This window comes from Brienomyrus brachyistius, unplaced genomic scaffold (assembly GCF_023856365.1).
Source record: "Brienomyrus brachyistius isolate T26 unplaced genomic scaffold, BBRACH_0.4 scaffold69, whole genome shotgun sequence".
In the NCBI taxonomy this organism is placed as follows: Eukaryota; Metazoa; Chordata; class Actinopteri; order Osteoglossiformes; family Mormyridae; genus Brienomyrus; species Brienomyrus brachyistius.
Genome location: NW_026042344.1, coordinates 794,180 through 813,995, shown reverse-complemented (window position 1 = coordinate 813,995; position 19,816 = coordinate 794,180). Strand labels below are relative to the sequence as shown.

At 43.3% G+C, this 19,816-nt stretch overlaps 1 protein-coding gene across 1 annotated transcript; it reads right to left on the bottom strand.

The window, feature by feature from the left end:
* Positions 1-10,041: 10,041 nt before the first annotated feature.
* Positions 10,042-18,998, bottom strand: tmem185 (transmembrane protein 185). The gene is made up of 7 exons (XM_049002546.1): positions 18,839-18,998; positions 17,518-17,694; positions 14,856-15,063; positions 14,029-14,112; positions 12,345-12,521; positions 11,866-11,989; positions 10,042-11,752 (listed from the first exon to the last, which is right to left on the bottom strand). The coding sequence occupies exons 1-7, from the start codon at positions 18,874-18,876 to the stop codon at positions 11,508-11,510; spliced, it is 1,053 nt and encodes a 350-aa protein (XP_048858503.1). The 5' UTR covers positions 18,877-18,998; the 3' UTR covers positions 10,042-11,507.
* Positions 18,999-19,816: the final 818 nt, after the last annotated feature.

Below are 19,816 nucleotides of genomic sequence, written 5' to 3'. Positions count from 1 at the left end.
TAAAATCAAAGCGAATGAACGAGGAAGTTAGACACAGCACTGCCGACGTGTTTCGGAACTCAGAAATACCCACTCTCGTACCCTCCTACATATTCTGCGAGAACATACAGTTAAATTGCGTTGCGTAAAATGCGTAGAGTGCACGTGGACGGGAACCTCGCGAACATGTGCAGCAGCGCCTCTAGGGTCACAGAATTTGATGGTCACAATTTGGTGTAACACTGACACAGAGAGAATTGCTGTCTGGGATCTTACTCTAATAGCGATTATATATTTATATTAAAATGAGACTTTAAGTTTATTGCTGGTGTGGGATTATTGAAACCAATACTTAAATCCATGAACACTAAAATATATGACATAAACACGACTGTATTAGGGTTTTACGGCGTTTTGGGGTGACAGTAACTCTGCTGCTGTAACGATTACTGACTGTCCAATTGTCGTCTTTGACCAATATACAGTCTTGGCCGAAATTATCGGCACCCCTGGAATTTTTCCAGAAAATGCACCATTTCTCCCAGAAAATTCTTGTGATTAGAAATGTTTTGGTATACATGTGTTTATTTCCTTTATGTGCATTGGATCAACACAAAAAACTGCTCTGGAGAAATATCTGGGCATACAGCATTCATTGTTTAATCTTGTGTCAATTCACATAATTTGTTTATTTTATATGGTTTTTACAATCTATTTTTAAAAGGGTCTTGATAGTAATTTAGCAAAATGACATATTTCAGTTTTGACTGTTTTATTAGCAGTTTTAGGGTCAGTATGTACTTATGTGCAAAATGGCCTCTGAAAATGTAGTGAGTGAGACAGGAATCCATGACTTTTGAAGCATATAGTTATTGATTGCATTTTGTATGAAAGCAAAACAGTTTAGCCCACATAAGCTAATGTTGTGGTGACTGTATGAAGTTTTGAGAAAGAAACTTCAGTATTGCAGTATCTGTCTTAACAATTGAAAAAAACTGTAAAATTCACACTGCCTTTCCAAACTGATTGGTGTGAGGAGCAGTGACAGACATTCCAGACTGATGGGCCATTGACAGTATGCAAAGGTCTGGTGACTCCAAAGTCACTTCAAAGTTGTGACACCATAGTAATCAAACCTTATACATTTTTTTTTAATGTCTCATTCACCTTTGAGTATCCATCCCCTATGTCTGTAAGCTTCAGAGCTCAAAAGTCTAGGCTAGAAATGTTTATAGTGTGATTTTTTACAATTTGTCAGCACCACTGAAAATAGGTCTTTGAAAAGTGTATGTTTAAAGTAGATTTTAACAAAAAAATAGAATAATCACATTCTAAATCATCTCAGGTAATTGGTGCTGAGTTTGTGCTGAATAAATGCATTTGTAGCACTTTGGGATAAATGTTGTTTAGATAAGTGAAATCTTTTACAGTTTTTCTGAATTGCTAAAATATTAAATGCCAATTGCCAAAAGTCATTTATTGAATCAGTCACTTGGCAAAACTTTAAACCATGCTCACCTAGTTAGACACAATTTTCAGATCTTAGTCACCCATTTTGCAAAACTCGAAACACATTCTCATTCATTAAAACATATTTTGCGCTATGGTGAACTTTGATACAAAATAGAAAACACAGGCCACAGAGGTTAAGCGCAGCCAGCACTATAGTAATTTAAACACAATGACTCAAAACTGTTCACAAACATTTCTAAACATTTGAAGAAGCCAAAGAGTGACTAGAACATAGAATATATGCCATAGGTGAATAGGAGCTGAATTTCGACGTCAAGGTACAAATGGGTCACACAGAGGATTCTTTCTTTCCTTGACTTTGGCTTGGCAGTTGCACAACATTTTACTGTAATATGCCTCTCATTTGTTTATTTTTTGGCTTTGTCCTTTGCAATAACTTTTCTGGAGTACTGAATACGGCAAACGTTACATATTAATTATCAGTCATAACTGTACAGTATACAAATATTTTTGGTAGACGACCATACTTTAAAAAAAAATTATAGTCTTACTGTTTCTAATTTACATGCCAACAATTTTGATGCGTAGTGTTTTCATTTTTTGGGGAGTTTAGCTTGAATTTTAGGGTTTGTGCTTAGTGGTTTGAGGAGAGGAGAGGAGATTTTAGGAAATGTGTTTTAGCAATTCAGAAAAACTGTAAAATGTCAAGGCCTGTCAGACTACTTTGAAAGTGGGTGAGAGGCTTCAGACTCCAAAGGGTCACAGTAAATCATTTTATGCTATGTTTCTTTTATGTTCCTCTTTTTGAGTCTGGTACTATGACAAAAAATTCCCAATCTATCTATATAGTGCTACTTCATCATTCCATCCTCTTTGTGGAATGTAGTGATGTAAAGTACTGTCAGAAAAACAGCATGATACTACCACCACCCTGCTTGACCATTGGTTCAGTGTTCTTAGGTTAAGAAAACAACCTCACCTTGATCCCCTGCAAACATATCTCTTTTCATTGTGGCCAAGACGAGAAGTTAATGACACATTCACACGTCATTGTGACTGCCCCCCCCCCCACACCCACTCCGTGAATAAGCAGCCATCAGCAGCCTTTCAGGCTGTTAGCCAGACAGAGACAGAACACACTAAGGAATGTGTCTGTTTTATTCAAGCACAGTACAGAACCATATGTTTTTTTATTTTTCATTTTCCACTCTGTCCACCTTCATTCTCCACAGTCAACCTTATTACTTTGTTTAGGTCTGTTATTCCTCTCCTGGAGCCGACACCTTATCGTGGTGGAGAGGTTTGCGTGTTCCCGTGATCTCAGGAGCTATGTTGTCTGGGGCTTTATGCCCCTGGTAGGGTCACCCAAGGCAAACAGGTCCTGGGTGAGGAACCAGACGAAGTGCGGCTCAAATAACCCCTATGAAGAAGCAAAACATGGACACACGGTTTCCCTTGCCCGGACGCGAGTCACCGGGGCCCCCCCCTGGAGCCAGGCCTAGGGGTGGGGCTCGATGGCAAGCGCCTGGTGGCCAGGCCCACACCCATGGGGCCTGGTCGGACACAGCCCGAACAAGGAAAGTGGGTCCCCCTTCCAATGGACTCACCACCCATGGGAGGGGCCATAGGGGTCGGGTGCAATGGGATCTGGGCGGCAGCCAAAGGCGGGGACCTTGGCGGTCCGATCCTCAGCTACAGAAGCTAGCTCTAAGGACATGGAATGTCACCTCTCTGATGGGGAAGGAGCCTGAGCTGGTGCGCAAGGTTGTGAAATTCCGACTAGATATACTCGGGCTCACCTCGACGCACGGCTTGGGCTCTGGAACCAGTCTCCTCGAGGGGGGTTGGACCCTTTTCCACTCTGGAGTTGCTCGCGGGGAGAGGCGCCGAGCGGGCGTGGGCATACTTATTGCCCCCAGGCTGGGTGCCTGTACATTGGGGTTTACCGCAGTGGACGAGAGGGTAGCCTCCCTTTGCCTTCGGGTGGGGGGACGGGTTCTGACTGTTGTTTGCACTTATGCGCCAAACGGCAGTTCAGAATACCCACCCTTTTTGGAGTCCTTGGAAGAGGTGTTGGAGAGCACTCCTCCTGGGGACTCTCTTGTTCTGCTGGGGGACTTCAATGTTCACGTGGGCAACGACAGCGAGACCTGGAGGGGCGTGATTGGGAGGAACGGCCCCCCTGATCTGAACCCGAGCGGTGTTTTGTTGTTGAACTTCTGTGCTCGTCACGGATTGTCCATAATGAACACCATGTTCAGGCATAAGGGACCATGTGCACTTGGCACCAGGACACCCTAGGCCGCAGTACGATGATCAACTTTGTAGTCGTGTCATCGGACTTGCGGCCGCATGTCTTGGACACTCGGGTGAAGAGAGGAGCGGAGCTGTCAACTGATCACTACCTGGTGGTGGGTTGGCTCCGCTGGTGGGGGCAGGCCCAAGTGTATAGTGAGGGTTTGCTGGGGACGTCTGGCAGAACCCCCTGTCAGGGAGAGTTTCAATTCCTACCTCCGGCAGAACTTCTCTCATATCCCGGGGGAGGCGGGGGACATTGAGTCCGAATGGGCCATGTTCCGTGCCTCCATTGTGGAGGCGGCTGACCGGAGCTGCAGCCGTAAGGTGGTCGGTGCCTGTCGTGGCGGCAATCCCCGAACCCGCTGGTGGACAGCGGGGGTAAGGGATGCCGTCAAGCTGAAGAAGGAGTCCTATCGGGCCTTTTTAGCCTGTGGGAGTCCAGAGGCAGCTGACAGCTACCGGCAGGCCAAGCGGGATGCGGCTTTGGCGGTTGCTGAGGCAAAAACTCGGGCGTGGGAGGAGTTTGGCGAGGCCATGGAGAACGACTTCTGGACGGCTTCGAGGAGATTCTGGTCCACCATCCGGCGGCTCCGGGCGGGAAAGCGGTGCAGCATCAACACTATTTATGGTGGGGATAGTGCGCTGCTGACCTCAACTCGGGACGTCTTGGGTCGGTGGAGGGAATACTTCGAAGACCTCCTCAATCCCACCGACACGCCTTTCGATTTGGAAGCAGAGTGTGGGGACTTGGGGGTGGACTCGCCTGTTTCTGGGGCGGAGGTCACTGAGGTGGTCAAACAGCTCCTCGGTGGCCGGGCCCCGGGGGTGGATGAGATTCGCCCGGAGTTCCTTAAGGCTCTGGATGCTGTGGGGCTGTCCTGGCTGACACGCATCTGCGGCATCACGTGGACATCGGGGGCAGTGCCTCAGGACTGGCAGACCGGGGTGTGTTCCAAGAAGGGGGACCGGAGGGTGTGCTCCAACTACAGGGTGATCACACTCCTCAGCCTCCCTGGTAAGGTCTATTCGGGGGTCCTGGAGAGGAGGGTCCGCCGGATTGTCGAGCCTCGGATTCAGGAGGAGCAGTGTGGTTTTCGCCCTGGCCGTGGAACAGTGGACCAGCTCTATACTCTCAGCAGGGTTTTGGAGGGTTCATGGGAGTTTGCCCAACCAGTCTACATGTGTTTTGTGGACTTGGAGAGGACATTCGACCGTGTCCCTCAGGGAGTCCTGTGGGGTGTGCTCCGGGAGTATGGGGTTCCGGGCCCCCTTTTAAGGGCGGTTCGGTCCCTGTATGACCGTTGCAAGAGCCTGGTCCGCATGGGCGACAATAAGTCGGACTTGTTTCCGGTGTGGGTTGGACTCCATCAGGCCTGCCCTTTGTCACCGATTCTGTTCATAGCTTTAATGGACAGAATTTCTAGGTACAGCCAGGGCGTTGAGGATGTCCGGTTCGGTGACCTCAGGATTAGGTCTCTGCTTTTTGTGGATGATGTGGTTCTGTTGGCCTCATCGGACCATGACCTTCAGCTCTCACTGGGGCAGTTCGCAGCCGAGTGTGAAGCGGTTGGGATGAGAATCAGCACCTCTAAATTCGAGACCATGGTTCTCAGCCGGAAAAGGGTAGAATGCTCTCTCCGGGTTGGAGATGGGGTCCTCCCTCAAGTGGAGGAGTTTAAGTATCTCGGGATCTTGTTCACGAGTGGGGGAACGATGGAGCGGGAGGTCGACAGGCGGATCGGTGCGGCGTCAGCAGTCATGCGGGCGCTGCATCGGTCTGTCATGGTGAAGAGAGAGCTGAGCCAAAAGGCGAAGCTCTCGATTTACCAGTCGATCTACGTTCCTACCCTCACCTATGGTCATGAGCTATGGGTAGTGACCGAAAGAACGAGATCGCGGGTGCAAGCGGCCGAAATGAGTTTCCTCCGCAGGGTGGCTGGACTCTCCCTTAGAGATAGGGTGAGGAGTTCAGTCATTCGGGAGGGACTCAGAGTAGAGCCGCTGCTCCTCCGCATCGAGAGGAGCCAGATGAGGTGGCTCGGGCATCTGATCCGGATGCCTCCGGGACGCCTCCCTGGGGAGGTGTTCCGGGCATGTCCCACTGGGAGGAGGCCCCGGGGAAGACCCAGGACACGCTGGAGAGACTATGTCTCCCGGCTGGCCTGGGAGCGCCTTGGGGTCCCCCCAGAGGAGCTGGATGAAGTGGCCGGGGAGAGGGAAGTCTGGGCTTCCCTGCTGAGACTGCTGCCCCCGTGACCCGACCCCGGATAAGCGGAGGATAATGGATGGATGGATGGATGGATGGAGGTCTGTAATTATTATACTGCACACATCTTGGGTCCACCTCATCTCCAAAAGGTGAAATACAAAAATCTAATTTCATCAATAAACTGACTAAAACACATTTTACTAGTTTTAGGCCATCTTTGCCTCACATCAGAAACAAGTTCTTAAATTTCACAGGCCATTTATTGCAGTTTAGTCAGTTTATTAATGAAATTGGAATTTTGTCTAAATATAAGAAAATTATACTTGCTTAGATTTTCAATTTTTGCAGTGGAAGTTACAATACCTTATTTCAGGTATCTTACCTGATTTCAAGTAAGTCACTTCAGCTTTCATAATCACTGCTCTCCCTGGTGGATGGATAAATCATTGCAAGTACTTTACACACAGAGAGGCAAGGGGCGGATCATGCCGCCCCCCCCCCCCTTGTTCGTTATATCATCGTGGGGGATCTTATTATAGTCAAGGTCCCACCCAGGATCCAGCAGGGGCCAGCCAAGGACCAGCCAAGGCCCCATCATGAAAACAGGGGAAAATTCAAGTGGCTTCATCTGTAGCTAATCAGCACATGACTTCAGTGTCCAGCCTTGTACCCTGTCGGGTCCTGCTGCTTTGGAGGCATTGATCCACCCCAGGGTCATTCTCACCTGATGGGGCTTCACATGTGTATGTTGATGCTTCCATGTCCCACTCTCACCAGTGTGGCGAAGCAATAAAAAAGGCCAATAGGATGTTGAGTTACATCTCTAGGTGCATGGAGCTTAAGTCAAAGGAGCAGATGCTACAATTATATAATTCTTTGGTAAGAGCCCACCTAGAATATTGTGTGCAGGTTTGGTCACCATACCTTAAGAAGGACATTGCTGCCGTGGAAAGGGTGCAACATAGGGCTACGAGAATGAATCCTGGTCTTAGAGGGATGTCTTATGAGGAGAGGTTAGCTGAACTGAACCTGTTTAGTCTCGAGCAAAGGAGACTAAGGGGGGGCATGATCCAGGTATATAAGATTCTAACAGGTCTGGATGCCGTTAAGTCAAATGGCTATTTTAATATTAGTTCAAATACTTGTGGCCATAAGTGGAAATTTTAAAATAAATTTGAGGAAGCACTTCTTTACACAGTGTGTTGTTAGAGTCTAACAACTAGTCTTCCTGCTAGTGTAGTGCAAGCTAAAACCCTTGGTTCCTTTAAATCAGAGCTAGATAAGATTTTAACAACTCTGAGCTATTAGTTAAGCTCTCCCCAAACGAGCTTGATGGGCCGAATGGCCTCCTCTTGTTTGTAAATTTGTTATGTTCTTATTGTTTTCTTGATAGGTGAACGGTGATGGCCCATTAACAAAAACCACCCCGGTGGTTCTAGTGTTAATAGATGAGGAAACACATAGACCAATTGCATGCAAGTTAAGCCATCCCATGTAATACCACTCAGCCAATCAAGTCTGTGCATTTCAGGTTTAAATATTGCGACTCTACAGTGTAGACAGATGAGAGTTAAAGGCAAGGCAAACACGTGAAAAGACAATAGAATAAAAAAGATAGCCATACATTTAGAGAAAACAAAGGGAGTGATACAGACAACTGAGCCGGAGTAAGTTGGTAAAAAGACGGGTGAGACGGAGAAAGGGAGAGAAAAATAAGGAAGAAATCGCACAGGATCCTGAGCCACACATTCACTGCCCAGCAACGTGCTCATGAGTGTTCCCTCAGAGTTGCTTGGATTTTGGGTCAACAGAAAAAGCCATTTACTGATGGAGGGGTTGTCAATAGGGGTGATCAAGATCTCGCGATATTACAACATGACGAGATTTCTTGTTTGAGTGAAAAACGGTCTCGTGAAGGTGCTACAAATCAGCTGCTGTAAGCATGTTGGTGTCTGACGAAATTACCATAGCAGATGCCCCAGAAACTTTTAAAAATCTTTTGTATGGCAGCATTGGGGGAGATGGTGGCACAGGAGGTAGTGCTCTCGTTCGGCAACTGGAGGGTTGCCGGTTCGAGCCCTGGTTCCTCCTGACCCCATCAAAGTGTCCTTGAGCAAGACACTGAACCCCAAATTGCTCCCGGTGAGCAGGTTGGCACCTTGCATGGCAGCCTCCGCCACCAGGGTGTGAATGGGTGTGTGGATGGGTGAATGTGAGGCCTGAAATGTAAAGCACTTTGAGTACTCGTAGGAGTAGAAAAGCGCTATATAAATGCAGTCCATTTACCATTTTGGGTACCCGGCAGAAAATATAAATGGTGAAAGGGTGACAGACAAAACACGAACCATCTGTAAGCACTGTAGGAAAATAATGCCGTACACAGCAGCTAACGCTTGCAGCAACATCATTGCTCTTTATTTAAATCCACTGCACTGAAAGAAGAGAACATTAAAAGGCCGGACAAAGCTTGCAAATGTGTTTGTACCCCAGCTTTCACAGTCAAGTGCTAGAGCCACAGCAATAACGAAGGATATCAGTGTTTTCATTGCAGCCGCCATGAGACCATCTTTTGTAGTAGAAAATCCGGGGTTTTTGTGACCTTTCTGTTTTATATCACTTCATATCTTAATGAACTGAATTTGAGGCTACAGGGCAAGTACAATTCAATTTGTGAACTGATGACAGCTGTCCGCTCCTTTCAGAGGAAACGAGGTATTTCAGGAAGGCCTGCTGAAAGACTGCATATACTTCCCAGCAGTGCAGTAACAGGTTCAGGGATAGTGAGATGTGCTTTCATTTGTTGACTTTGTATTGATAAGCTGATTGTAAACTTCAGCAACCATTTTGACAGCTTCAGCTTTCGACAGCAGCTCACCATGTTCATTCACAATCCATTTTTCATCACTGATGTCAGGGGGTTCTCAAAGGAAGTCATACAGCACTGCAATTGGTTGATCTCTAAGGAGATTTGCCCCTGAAAGAGCAGTTTGTAAGAACTGACCCTTTCACTTTCTGTATCCAAATGGTCCATGAGACAGCTTTCCCAGGTCTGAGGAAAAGTAGCCCTATACATCTCCCATGTTTGGCTCCACACACAACTGCGAGGCAGCTTTCTCCACAATTAACATAATTAAAGCTATTGTTCCAGGCTCAGCAATTAGCACCTCCACATGTGTATGAGAATGGCCCTGACTTCATTCAAGCTAGAGCTCAATTCTCTCACTGAACAAAAAAGTGGGTTGAATATGAGGGGAAGAAAGTGAGCCTCTAAAACTGTTCAATTGTTAAAATACATTTAGATTTATTATCTGTAAAATTGGTTAAGACTGTTGAATCAAGATATGAAACAGAAAAGGGGAAATTCAAGCTTTCCTCCCAGTATTTTATCTTTCTGAAGTTAAGCATTTTATTGAAACATGCACAATTTTCACATTTTATTTTCTCTTATTTTGAAATGCAGCCCTACTTTTATTTAGTAAATGAGGAAACATTATACATATTAGCAATCAAACATATTCAGTTCTATGTCACGTAACAAATATTGTCAAAAGGTTTTTGAATTGTACTGAACTAATCTGATTTGACAGTCAGGTATTGATTACATGCAATGTTGATACAATTAATAGGCTACTTAAATATATACCACACTAAAGAGTTAGACATAATGATCCTCTGGACCTATACTTCAAGAAATTTTCTTTATATTTCAGTTATAAATGATATTTCATTGTCTTTGTACAGTGACAATGAAAAAATCTTTTTGTGCTTCTGAGTTTCACATTTGTGATTGCGAGTGGCATATCTTGGCATATGAGCATGCAAAATGTTAAAACTCGCAGGTTTGTACATTTCACTTTGTGTTTTATTACACTAGTTTTGGCATTGATGCAACACCATAATAAAAGGGGAATTAATTGACCAATTGTACTTAGGGGATCATTTCCAATAGCTCGTCAGGCAGGATGTTACTTATTCGGTAGCCTGACTAGAAAACTTGTTTTTTTGCGAGTACTGCTGTGATAAACGTGAATTTAAAACCATTTAAAAATTCTGATTATACCAAAATTCAGAATACAACATAATGAATGGGTAGGCATTATCATTTATTGTTATTAGTTAGAATATCTGAAACAGACTTAAACATAAAACATGTCCTATTTACAATATACATTTATATTTTGTCATATCGAACCACAGAAGTATAAGTTTCCTACATACAGGCTGTACATCGTAAATAAGAAACTTAAAAATCTGGAAATGCAGCATAAAAATTGGTCCAAACCAAATAATAGCACATCTGTACATGCGCGCGCACACACACCTCTACATCTCTCAGGCCGGCTGAGAGGGTCTGCCACAGTACACCAATCTCCAATGTCCGAGACAATGGGGCTTTGGCCACACGGCTTTCCACACGTCTCAAATGTTCTTCTGGAAAATGTGCCCATGTGATCATGCTTGTTTGCGCTGCTAATTCTGAGAGTAAATCTCTACAGGTAGAACATTTACACACAAATAGCCCTGGTGACCTCAGCGCATCATTCACCTCACAGCTGTGGGGCTTCGCATAGAAGGTGTAGGTATTGTCCAACGGAACATCAAGAGTGCATCAGTATTCTGAAAGTACTACTGCTGAAGAATGACTAAACCATACATGCATACAAGGATAACGTTGGGATTTCCAGCTCAGCAGTATAGTAGGTGATTCACACTGAATGCAGATTGTGCTTCCATTAGATATAAATTTCCCCAAAAACCAGCATGCGTTAACAGAACAGTATCCCAGTAAACTATTTCATAAGGCTGAAAATATGAGTCTAGTAATGATTGTCATAAATGAATTTCACACATGAAACACGGCCCAAACTAGCCAACTTGACTCCATACATTACCAATCTGATGGTAGAGTAAGTGCTCTTTCACTCCCCAGTTCATATGAGGATGGAGAGGAAAACACTTGTTACACTCAACCTCATTGTCAGGGTCTAAAATCTAAACAAAAACACTGAAGCTGAAGTTTGGTACACTTTAGACAAAAAAAAGTTTCACGAACAACCATCACTAATGAGCAAAAACTGCTATAAAACTGAAAACCAAGCCATTACTAATTACAGTGTGAAAAAAGGCCAACAGAACATTCTACTTTCAATTTCACCAGTGATAATTCACTCCATATAGACAGACAGCAACCAGACACCAACTGGACTTTACCATTAGTTAGGGCCTTAGCAACACCCAAAGCCATCACTGGCTACCCGCGCGGAGAATGATAAATAGAAACAAAGACGGTGACACATAACCAACCCCACCACTTCAGCCTTTCCCTTTAAAAGAAAAAGAGATTCTGAGACAAGTGGCAGGGTGGCAGGATACATCCACGCAGCACCTTGATTTTCCTTCTCTGTGACCCAGGGCCTGTCGCACTAAAAGGCCGGTTTCACGATTCTGTAGTGAGCACGGGACCATGGTGGGAGTCTGGCTACAGTAACATGTACAAGGTCCGTGGTTACATTCCATCTCGCAAAATAAAAATACAGTTAACAGCCATCTAGTCAGGCATGTCTATGCACAGTTTCGGGGGAGGGACAAAGTACTTCCCCGGACTCTGTGTGATCACCGTGCCGGTCTTCTTGCGGAATATGGGGGCTATTTTAGGTGGTTCAGGTGCGGGCGCCTCCTCAGAGGCCTCCGAATCTTCATGGTGCAACTCATAGGAAATGTTGCCATATTCACGCAGGAATGGGAAAAGCTCCAGCAGGAACTGGCAGAAGTCCTTGCGGATACCGAACCACCCTGTGACAGAGGGGAGTCCAGCTCAATTACACTAAACAAAACAAGGTAACCACTAACAACCAGTCATGCTTAAGTATGACTGCAAAGGTCAGATGCCCTTCAAACAAACTTACAGTGATTCCCTCCTTTCTGCCCGAAGGTGGTGGCCATTAATGTCACCAGGGACACCCACAAAGGTACAAACACAGGGACGTAGCTGAAGTCGTTGTGGCCATCCAGTCTGTGCACCAAGAGGATCTGGGGTTGGGCAGTAAGGAATAATGAACTTCTGGTTGCCATTTTGAAACAGAGAATGAAACAGAATAGTGATCATTTATTAATTTAAGGAAATTCTCTTTTCGCTCTGCCACTTCTTGCTCTTCGTACAGAGGAGAGCAAGCTTGGGGGCCACAGTGAATAAGCAGACACCCTGCAGTGCCCAGGGAGCTGAGAGTTAAGGGTTTTACTCAAGGGCCTCCTGACATGACCATTCTGCTGAGGCCGGGCTCGAACCGGAGACCATATAATCACAGGCTTATCCCATACCCTCACACTGCCCCCCTCCATTCCATCTGACTTCTCCCAGTAAGCTAGCGAAGCAAAGGTGTCGCACCTCAAAGGTCAGCAGGGGCACGACGATAGTCATCCAGCTGATTGCCATGGTGATGTGGGTCCGCCGCTGCTCGGCAATGACGTCCATAGAGCGCAGGAAGAGCACGGACCAGACAATGTAGTAGAGTACCACCAAGCACAAGAAGGACATCAAGATCCACAGCGGCACGCACACCACCTTTACAACAGTAGAAATTTGTCATAAAAAGAAAGTTTAAAAAGCTACACGGAGAATATGTTGGATTATTTCTGTTTGGTCTAATCAGGTATAGAAAAAAAATAATCAAATAATCAAACCTGCACCATATTTCTCTCGACAGTGTTTCCTGTGGATCAAGGGGTTTCTCGGTGTGTGTGTGTATGTGTGTGGGGGGGGTGTTAATAATTAATTGAATTATAGTGGCCCTGTTATGCTGATTTTCACTTCATAATTATATTTTCGGGATCTACCAGAATAAATGCATGCTTTAATGTTCCAAAAACACATTATTCTTCTCATACTGTACATCTCTGTTCATTCTGTCTGAAATGTGCAGGATGGGGCACAATGAATAGCAACGTACAGTATGAGAAAAATGAGTTTTTAGTAGGCATTAGGATTATGCTAGGTGACCTCATGTCTCAGAAGAAAGGGTTGGAATTCCAAGGAGGCCTTCCAGAGATTAGAGAAGAGTGGTTTCGGTGGTGAATGTTACTTTAGGCCTTAAGACTTTGCAGACCATTTACATGCACATAAAACTAAACAACATGGCAACGGAAAGGGAAAAACCAGAAAAGCACAATAAGACCCCTTTAAATGAGTTAGTTATTTTTCCAATGACGTTCATGACTTTTTTTAAGCAGTTGCTAATATCTTCAACACTTGGCCCGTCTTCAGTGCTTCACTCAACAACGTAACAATAACTTAACTGTCAACGTGAGTCAAACTTAGCGATTTTGTTGTGAGTCTCCCCTGATGTGTGATTCCTCCCTACTGTTACTAGGTCACCAGGGGATAGAATAACAGGTAGACTTTACTGCTTTGCTCCCATTCTAACACCAAACAATAACGGTAAAACAGCCATAAGCAGGTTTCAGTGTTTGTGTGTGGATGGGGTATGAGAGTGCAAGAAGAAAGACGCCCCACCAAACTAAATGTCTGCTCTGTTTAGCTACTTCGACTATTTTTATTTTCCTTAGGAAATAGCTAAATAAGCTGATGTCATTAGAGCTTTATTAGTGCTCTTAACCAACTGAATTCCATAATGCGAGCACAGCAGGTGGGGCGGGAATCAGATCAGTTCTTTATTTTTTTTGCAATCGTAGCAAAAGATTTTGGCGTTGTGGGCCGCTGCAGGGATATGTTACCAAATGGAAACACTGACACTATGTGATTGTGTTAACTCTGCTTTAGTGCACTGCTCCCAGAAAAACCAAAAGGAAAGGAATGCCAGTGATGCTTTTGCTTGACTGCTGCCATTCTCAATGTTAATGTGAACGCAGGCAGTGGTTAAAAGTATCAGAATTACATATCTAATAAGGCTACATTAGCCCTTCAAAGAAGAGGACTCCTTTTTCTGGGTTCCTACAGTTCACTTCAAATAAACATGACCAAAAGGATTCAAATGCAGTTGGCAGTGTGCTATTTTAAGGTAGCAATGTTGTCGCTTTCCTGAGTGGGAAAGGTTTGCTCTTCAAGCTCTTACCAGCCACGGCCAAGTGATGATCTTGTCCAACCTTAAGGCAATGAAGATGAACTGGAGGATATTGACGGAGCACAGGATCTCAAGCTTGGGGGTACGGATAGGGGCAGAAAGTAAAAGAAAATGAAAGACATTTCAACAAACACTTTTTAAAATAATTATACTCAGCTGGGTGCTTATAAGACATACATTTGTTTTTATCGGTACAAAACTCTCTCTCAATACCAAGTTATTGATACCATGCTGAATGGCTGGATAAAAGTATACTGATTCGGATCACAAACTTCACCCCAAACGTTCCATGTGTCTGTTAAATGTCACCACCAATTCACTTACCTAGCTAGCTAAAAAAAGTCAACGAGGTATTAATTATCCATATAAGGTGTGCTATGGTTGAATCAAAACAGTTGGGTGTATTGGATGGTTGCTGCAAATACTGGTGGTTTTCAAATGATTAAGCTATTAAACTGTGACAGTCTTAATACCTTGGTATAAAATTAAGATAAAGATAATTAATGCATTTCTTTGACTGCCTAAGACTTTCGCACAGTACGTACATATCCTCAATTCCTCTGAACTACAATAACATCTTCATACGGATACAATTCAAAGCAGCATACATAAAATGCTCACAAAAACAAGTTTTCAGTTTCTGTCTTGTATTCAAATAGTCTTACATGAAGGAAGCCAGAACACGTCCACACATATTACGGGAGAAATGAGACTTCAAAACTCATTGAGAGTGGGATTATTTAAGGCAGTAGAGGCATGTGATGATCAGCACCAAAAGGTCAGAAAAGAGTCAGGTGGTGCTGTGGGCGGAGCCTGACCTCCAGCGAGCGGTCATGACGGAAGCCCCAGACGCAGGCAGCCACAGACACCGGTGACACGAAGAAGAGGGGCATGAAGACCAGCAGCCAGAAGTGCGTCCCCCTCATGATGCGATCGCACACCAGCACCTCGAACATCAGCAGGAGCAAATGGATGCCCACAGCTATCAGCATGGCTTTGAACTCCACACATGTCTCACCTTCAGCCCTGTGAATACCAATCACGTGTCATATACATAAGGGAGAGAAAAACAACTGTTACAAGCAATGAAAGAAAGTTACCAATATTCTTAAACAACTTCATACAGAGCTCTGTAGTAGCCTGTGCATTAATACAACAAATACAGTACCAGTCAAAAGTTTGGACACTCCTAATGAATGTCATTTGTCTTTCACTATTGAAACCACTGTGGAATCAGCAATTGACTTTGAGGTCTTGTAGAATGCTTTATCAAACCTGGAGAGTGAAGGATTTTTGCCTGTTTTAAATGTTATGCCTAAATAAAATTTAGCGAGTAAATACCAAACTGTATATTTTCGGCAATCTGGCTGGATGAGCTGCTTTGGGAAAGTAATCATGTAAAAAGAAAACTTTTCAGTGCTACATTTGAAAGTTTTGTTCTACCGTGGTCATCTCAGTCCCTTGACCTAAGCTGAAGACAAGAGTACACAGAACAGGACCCAGCATGATCTGGAGAGATTCTGTAAAGGGAAATGGTCTCACCTGCTCTAAACCAACCTTAGAAGATATATACAGTTATGGGAGAAGACTCAAGCTGTCTTACTAGCTAAGGGAGGTTGTATAAAGCAGTCGATGCAGGGGTGCCAATAATCCTGGGACAAGTCATTTTGTATTTTCCTTTTTTTTCTGAGGGATTTCCCCCCCTCGCTGAAAAACTTTAGTTCAACTAGTCTGAATTTCTCTTTCAGTTTTTTTTTTCCTGTTTGGAATTAAGCTAATTCACCAAAAGGTGATTTATTTCACAACTTTTTACCTACCATGGGTGCCAATAATTGCAGAGGGGAATGTATATATAGATGTTTTAAGAATCCTTGCAAATAATGGTTCTGTAACAACCTTAAGCACACCTCAAGTTTGTGTAAGTATAGTTTTATCTTCTGAACAAGGAGAGAGATGAAGTATTCCGACTGACGACCTGGCCCCCATGACCTTCCTGACCTAAATCTTCAAGGAATAACAGCATAGTATACAACTTGTTCCCAGAATTCCTTCTAGACTGTTGGAGAAGCATTGCAGGGGGCTACATCTGCAAGCTGGTTGAAAGAATGTCAAGAATCTGCAATGCTTACATCGAAGCAAATCGAAAATAATATCCAAAAATGTATTATATTACTAAGTTTCCACTGCCTTAACACGTTCAGAAAAACTGTGAGCTTCCAATTCATTCAAAATCAATGTCCAAAATTAACCCCCATCACGCTCAATAACAGTGACAATAACAAATTTCTTAGTTACAGACACCCATTAGACACATTATAAAACAAAAATGAAAGTATAGAGACATTCATAACAAAACACACAACTAAGTATTATACCTAATTATAGACACTATAATGTATAATGTCATAGTTAAGGTTTTAACCCGAACACAATTTTGGGTATACCTCCCTGGTATTCTCACTTGATGATGTATGTGGGGATATGCAGATCTCTATTGAAATATTCCAGACATCGAGTTCAAGTTTAAAGCTTAAACAATGTGGTACGGTTAACTTTATATGCAGTTTTCTGGCTGTAATATCTTTGTGATATATTTTGGTTTTTGCACTTCACGTTCAATAGCCCAGCTGTTGTGCTTAAAGTCACTGGTGGTGCGATTATTAATAAATACGTATAAAATACATAATAGTAGTTACATGGTGTACATTGTCCCCCATAGTTTAATGCTTAAAGCAAACTTTACATGACATGTGTATATTGTTTAGGTTTAACCATGACATCTGATTGCAGAAAACAGCAAATGGGCAAGTGTAGTGGGATGGCAAAGCTATTGCGAGTGAACAGAAAACTACTTAAAAAAAAAAAAAAAAAAAAAAAAACATTCCCACACAGACCTATTATTGGTATGAAATGGGCAAAAATCCACAAATCAGTAGGAGGGAAGTCACAAATGTAATGTGATTAGGACAGGACAAGAAGTGATCCACAAATGTACAAAACACGTCACGTGTAAAAAATGCTGTTTTTGTGGATGTGATTTTACACAACACAAATATAAAAATACATATTTGTGGACAGTTAAATGATTGTAGGTCATGGTACATATTTGTGGATTGACTTCTGTGGGTTAAAATAAATAAAGTCCAATAAAAAACTTCCATAAACGTGCCACATCCCATGTGGTAGCAGGTAACCTTGCAAAACTCATCCAAATGATGAAAAAATGTTGCTGTAAAGAGCTTGTTTTGCGACACCACAAAACAAATGATAGAGCAGACTATGAAATGATAGATGTTTTTATTTTGTCTGATATATCGTCATATGCCCCTAGTATTGAATGAACAGTTATTCAAGTTGCAAATATTCAGCCAAAATTAACAACCCTAAAACATGCAAAAAGAATAGGTAACATTCTCATGGTCTTTAGCAACAAGTGACTGAGCAAAACTTTCATGCTCTTAAGATCCACCCAGAACTCACCTGTACTGAGGGTTGTGGGCCCAGACACCAGTTCCTACAGAGGCACCAACAATGACCATGAGCTTCCACAGCCAGACTGGTGTGAACACCAGCCAGTAGCTCCATTGGATAACCCCATCCAAGCGCAAAGACAACAAGACGGAGAACAGCAGGAGGCATGCGTATATGAGAAATTTACTGAGGGAAAGAAAAACAAAACACATCAAAACACATTACTCCTCAGACAGCTGTACAGGTGCTAATAGGAATGTAACAATTTCATTTTGTTATCCGAAACAGGTCTTTATATTTGGCATCTCTTCACCTAAATTTTCTGAATGTTACAGCAAGAGCTGGTTAAACATACTGAGACCATTTCCAGCTTCGGAATTTAGCAGTGAAAACATACCTGTTTACACAGGAAGAACCGTCTCGCCGAATATACACGGACACTTCTACTTGAAAAGGCTAGTCAGTCACACCCACTCAAACACTGCAGCCTTGCTGGCTCTCACACAGAATCAGAGTTTGCTCCCCAATTCCCACAAAACAACGAAATGCAACCAAGATTAAACACGTCGGATTTATAACAAATCAACCGAAGGCGTGCCTGTAGCCCCTTCGTCCCTTCTGCCTGAAAACGAGTTTACATGCTAGCAAATAACAATCCGGGTAAAATATACGAAGGGGGGGTGAAAGCAGCCATCGCTGCGGGTTTCGGGCAGAGGACACCATGTGCGTGGGTGCCGAAAGGGAAGCCCTAAGCAGTCAAGACTCCTCCGTGGCCATTTAAAAGAGGAAATTTGAAACAAATGTATTGTGTTTTGTTAATTTATTATTATTAGAAAACCCATAATTAAATACACAGCGGTGGCTTTGTAGCCGAACGTATAAACAGCGCTAGCATCTACTTAAGTTGTATCCAACATATCCAAGGAAGCAAAACAGTATAGAGGGAATGTGGAGCAAGTGCCGATCGCTGATCAGCTGAATGTCGCCGATAAAGTGAGCGTTACGTCCTCCTAGAACAAGATTACCATAACCCTAACTAACTCATCTTCCAGCCACAGCGTACGTCGGCAGTTACAGGTGGTTAGCAGGGAGTATTTGCAGTGCCTCACTACTAAATGCTGCTATATTCCCGTTGTTTTAATTGCCAGCTATCACGTAGCTAACCACAAGCCAAACGGGAGGAAAGATGCGTTAACCAGAGGGTTTATTTAACACGAGAGTCAGCTTGTAAGTTAGGCCTAGTCGTACTTGAGCAGCTGTTCCTGTGTGAAGCAGCTAGCTAGCCACACCGAGCTTACCTTCCGTTTCATTCGAAAACAGGGTTTCTTACCTCGGGTTAAAATCTTGAAAGAATCCCCTAAGATTCATGTTTTCGAAAGACTGGCCTTAAATCATTTTGGAGGAAAAAATTTCCTCACACAACATCCGTGCTTATTTCCTCATACAGACTGCATCAATCCCTTACTCCTCCTTCAGGGGGCAGAGTTTCACAAGAACCTCTCGTCTACCTTCTTTTGCGAAATTAACTTCTTAGCACCACCTTAAAGTTTGCCTACTGCCATCTAACGATGGGGAGGACAAACTACAAAGTAAGTCGATGTTCCACTTTGAAAGAATAAAGGACACCTAAGAATCTTCGAATGAGCAACTAAAATGTATTAATTTGGTTAGCCATTTTGAAATTTGTACTTTATGTAATATAATTTAACCAAGGGAGGTCTTGAAGCCAGTCGTTTCAGTCTATTGATTCGGTATCACAGTCCTTATTGATTCTTAAGTTATTCTTAAGTTCTTAAGTTAATTTTTTTTGTTGCTATATTTTCATGATACCTAAGGCACCTACTTTTATCTACAAGTATGTGACGCCCTATGGAAAATTACTAAGCACTTTTGTACTTGCCACTTTTGCAACATCTAGTGCGCTTTTATTACAGTAGTTCGTAGTCACGAAGTTAGAAATCATCATACTTTCAGACCTCATCGTCACGGATTTTAACGAATTGGCATTCTGATTTGGTCACATGAGTAACTCATGAAACTCATATTGGGCGTGTCTTGGATCAATATTGAGGGAGATTGAAGCGAACAAAGTTTTAACTTTTTTTTTTTTTTTGGGGGGGGGGGGGACTATGACTTTCACTGGCTATATTTACGCTATATTTACCTTAATATATGCTGCACAGAAATTGTCCTCATACTGTTTTGAAGGTATTGTCCAGCTCTATAGATTGAACCAATAATATGCCATCCCCATATGAATAATTACTATGTAATAACCGATTAAATTATTAAAAATTCAATAACAAAA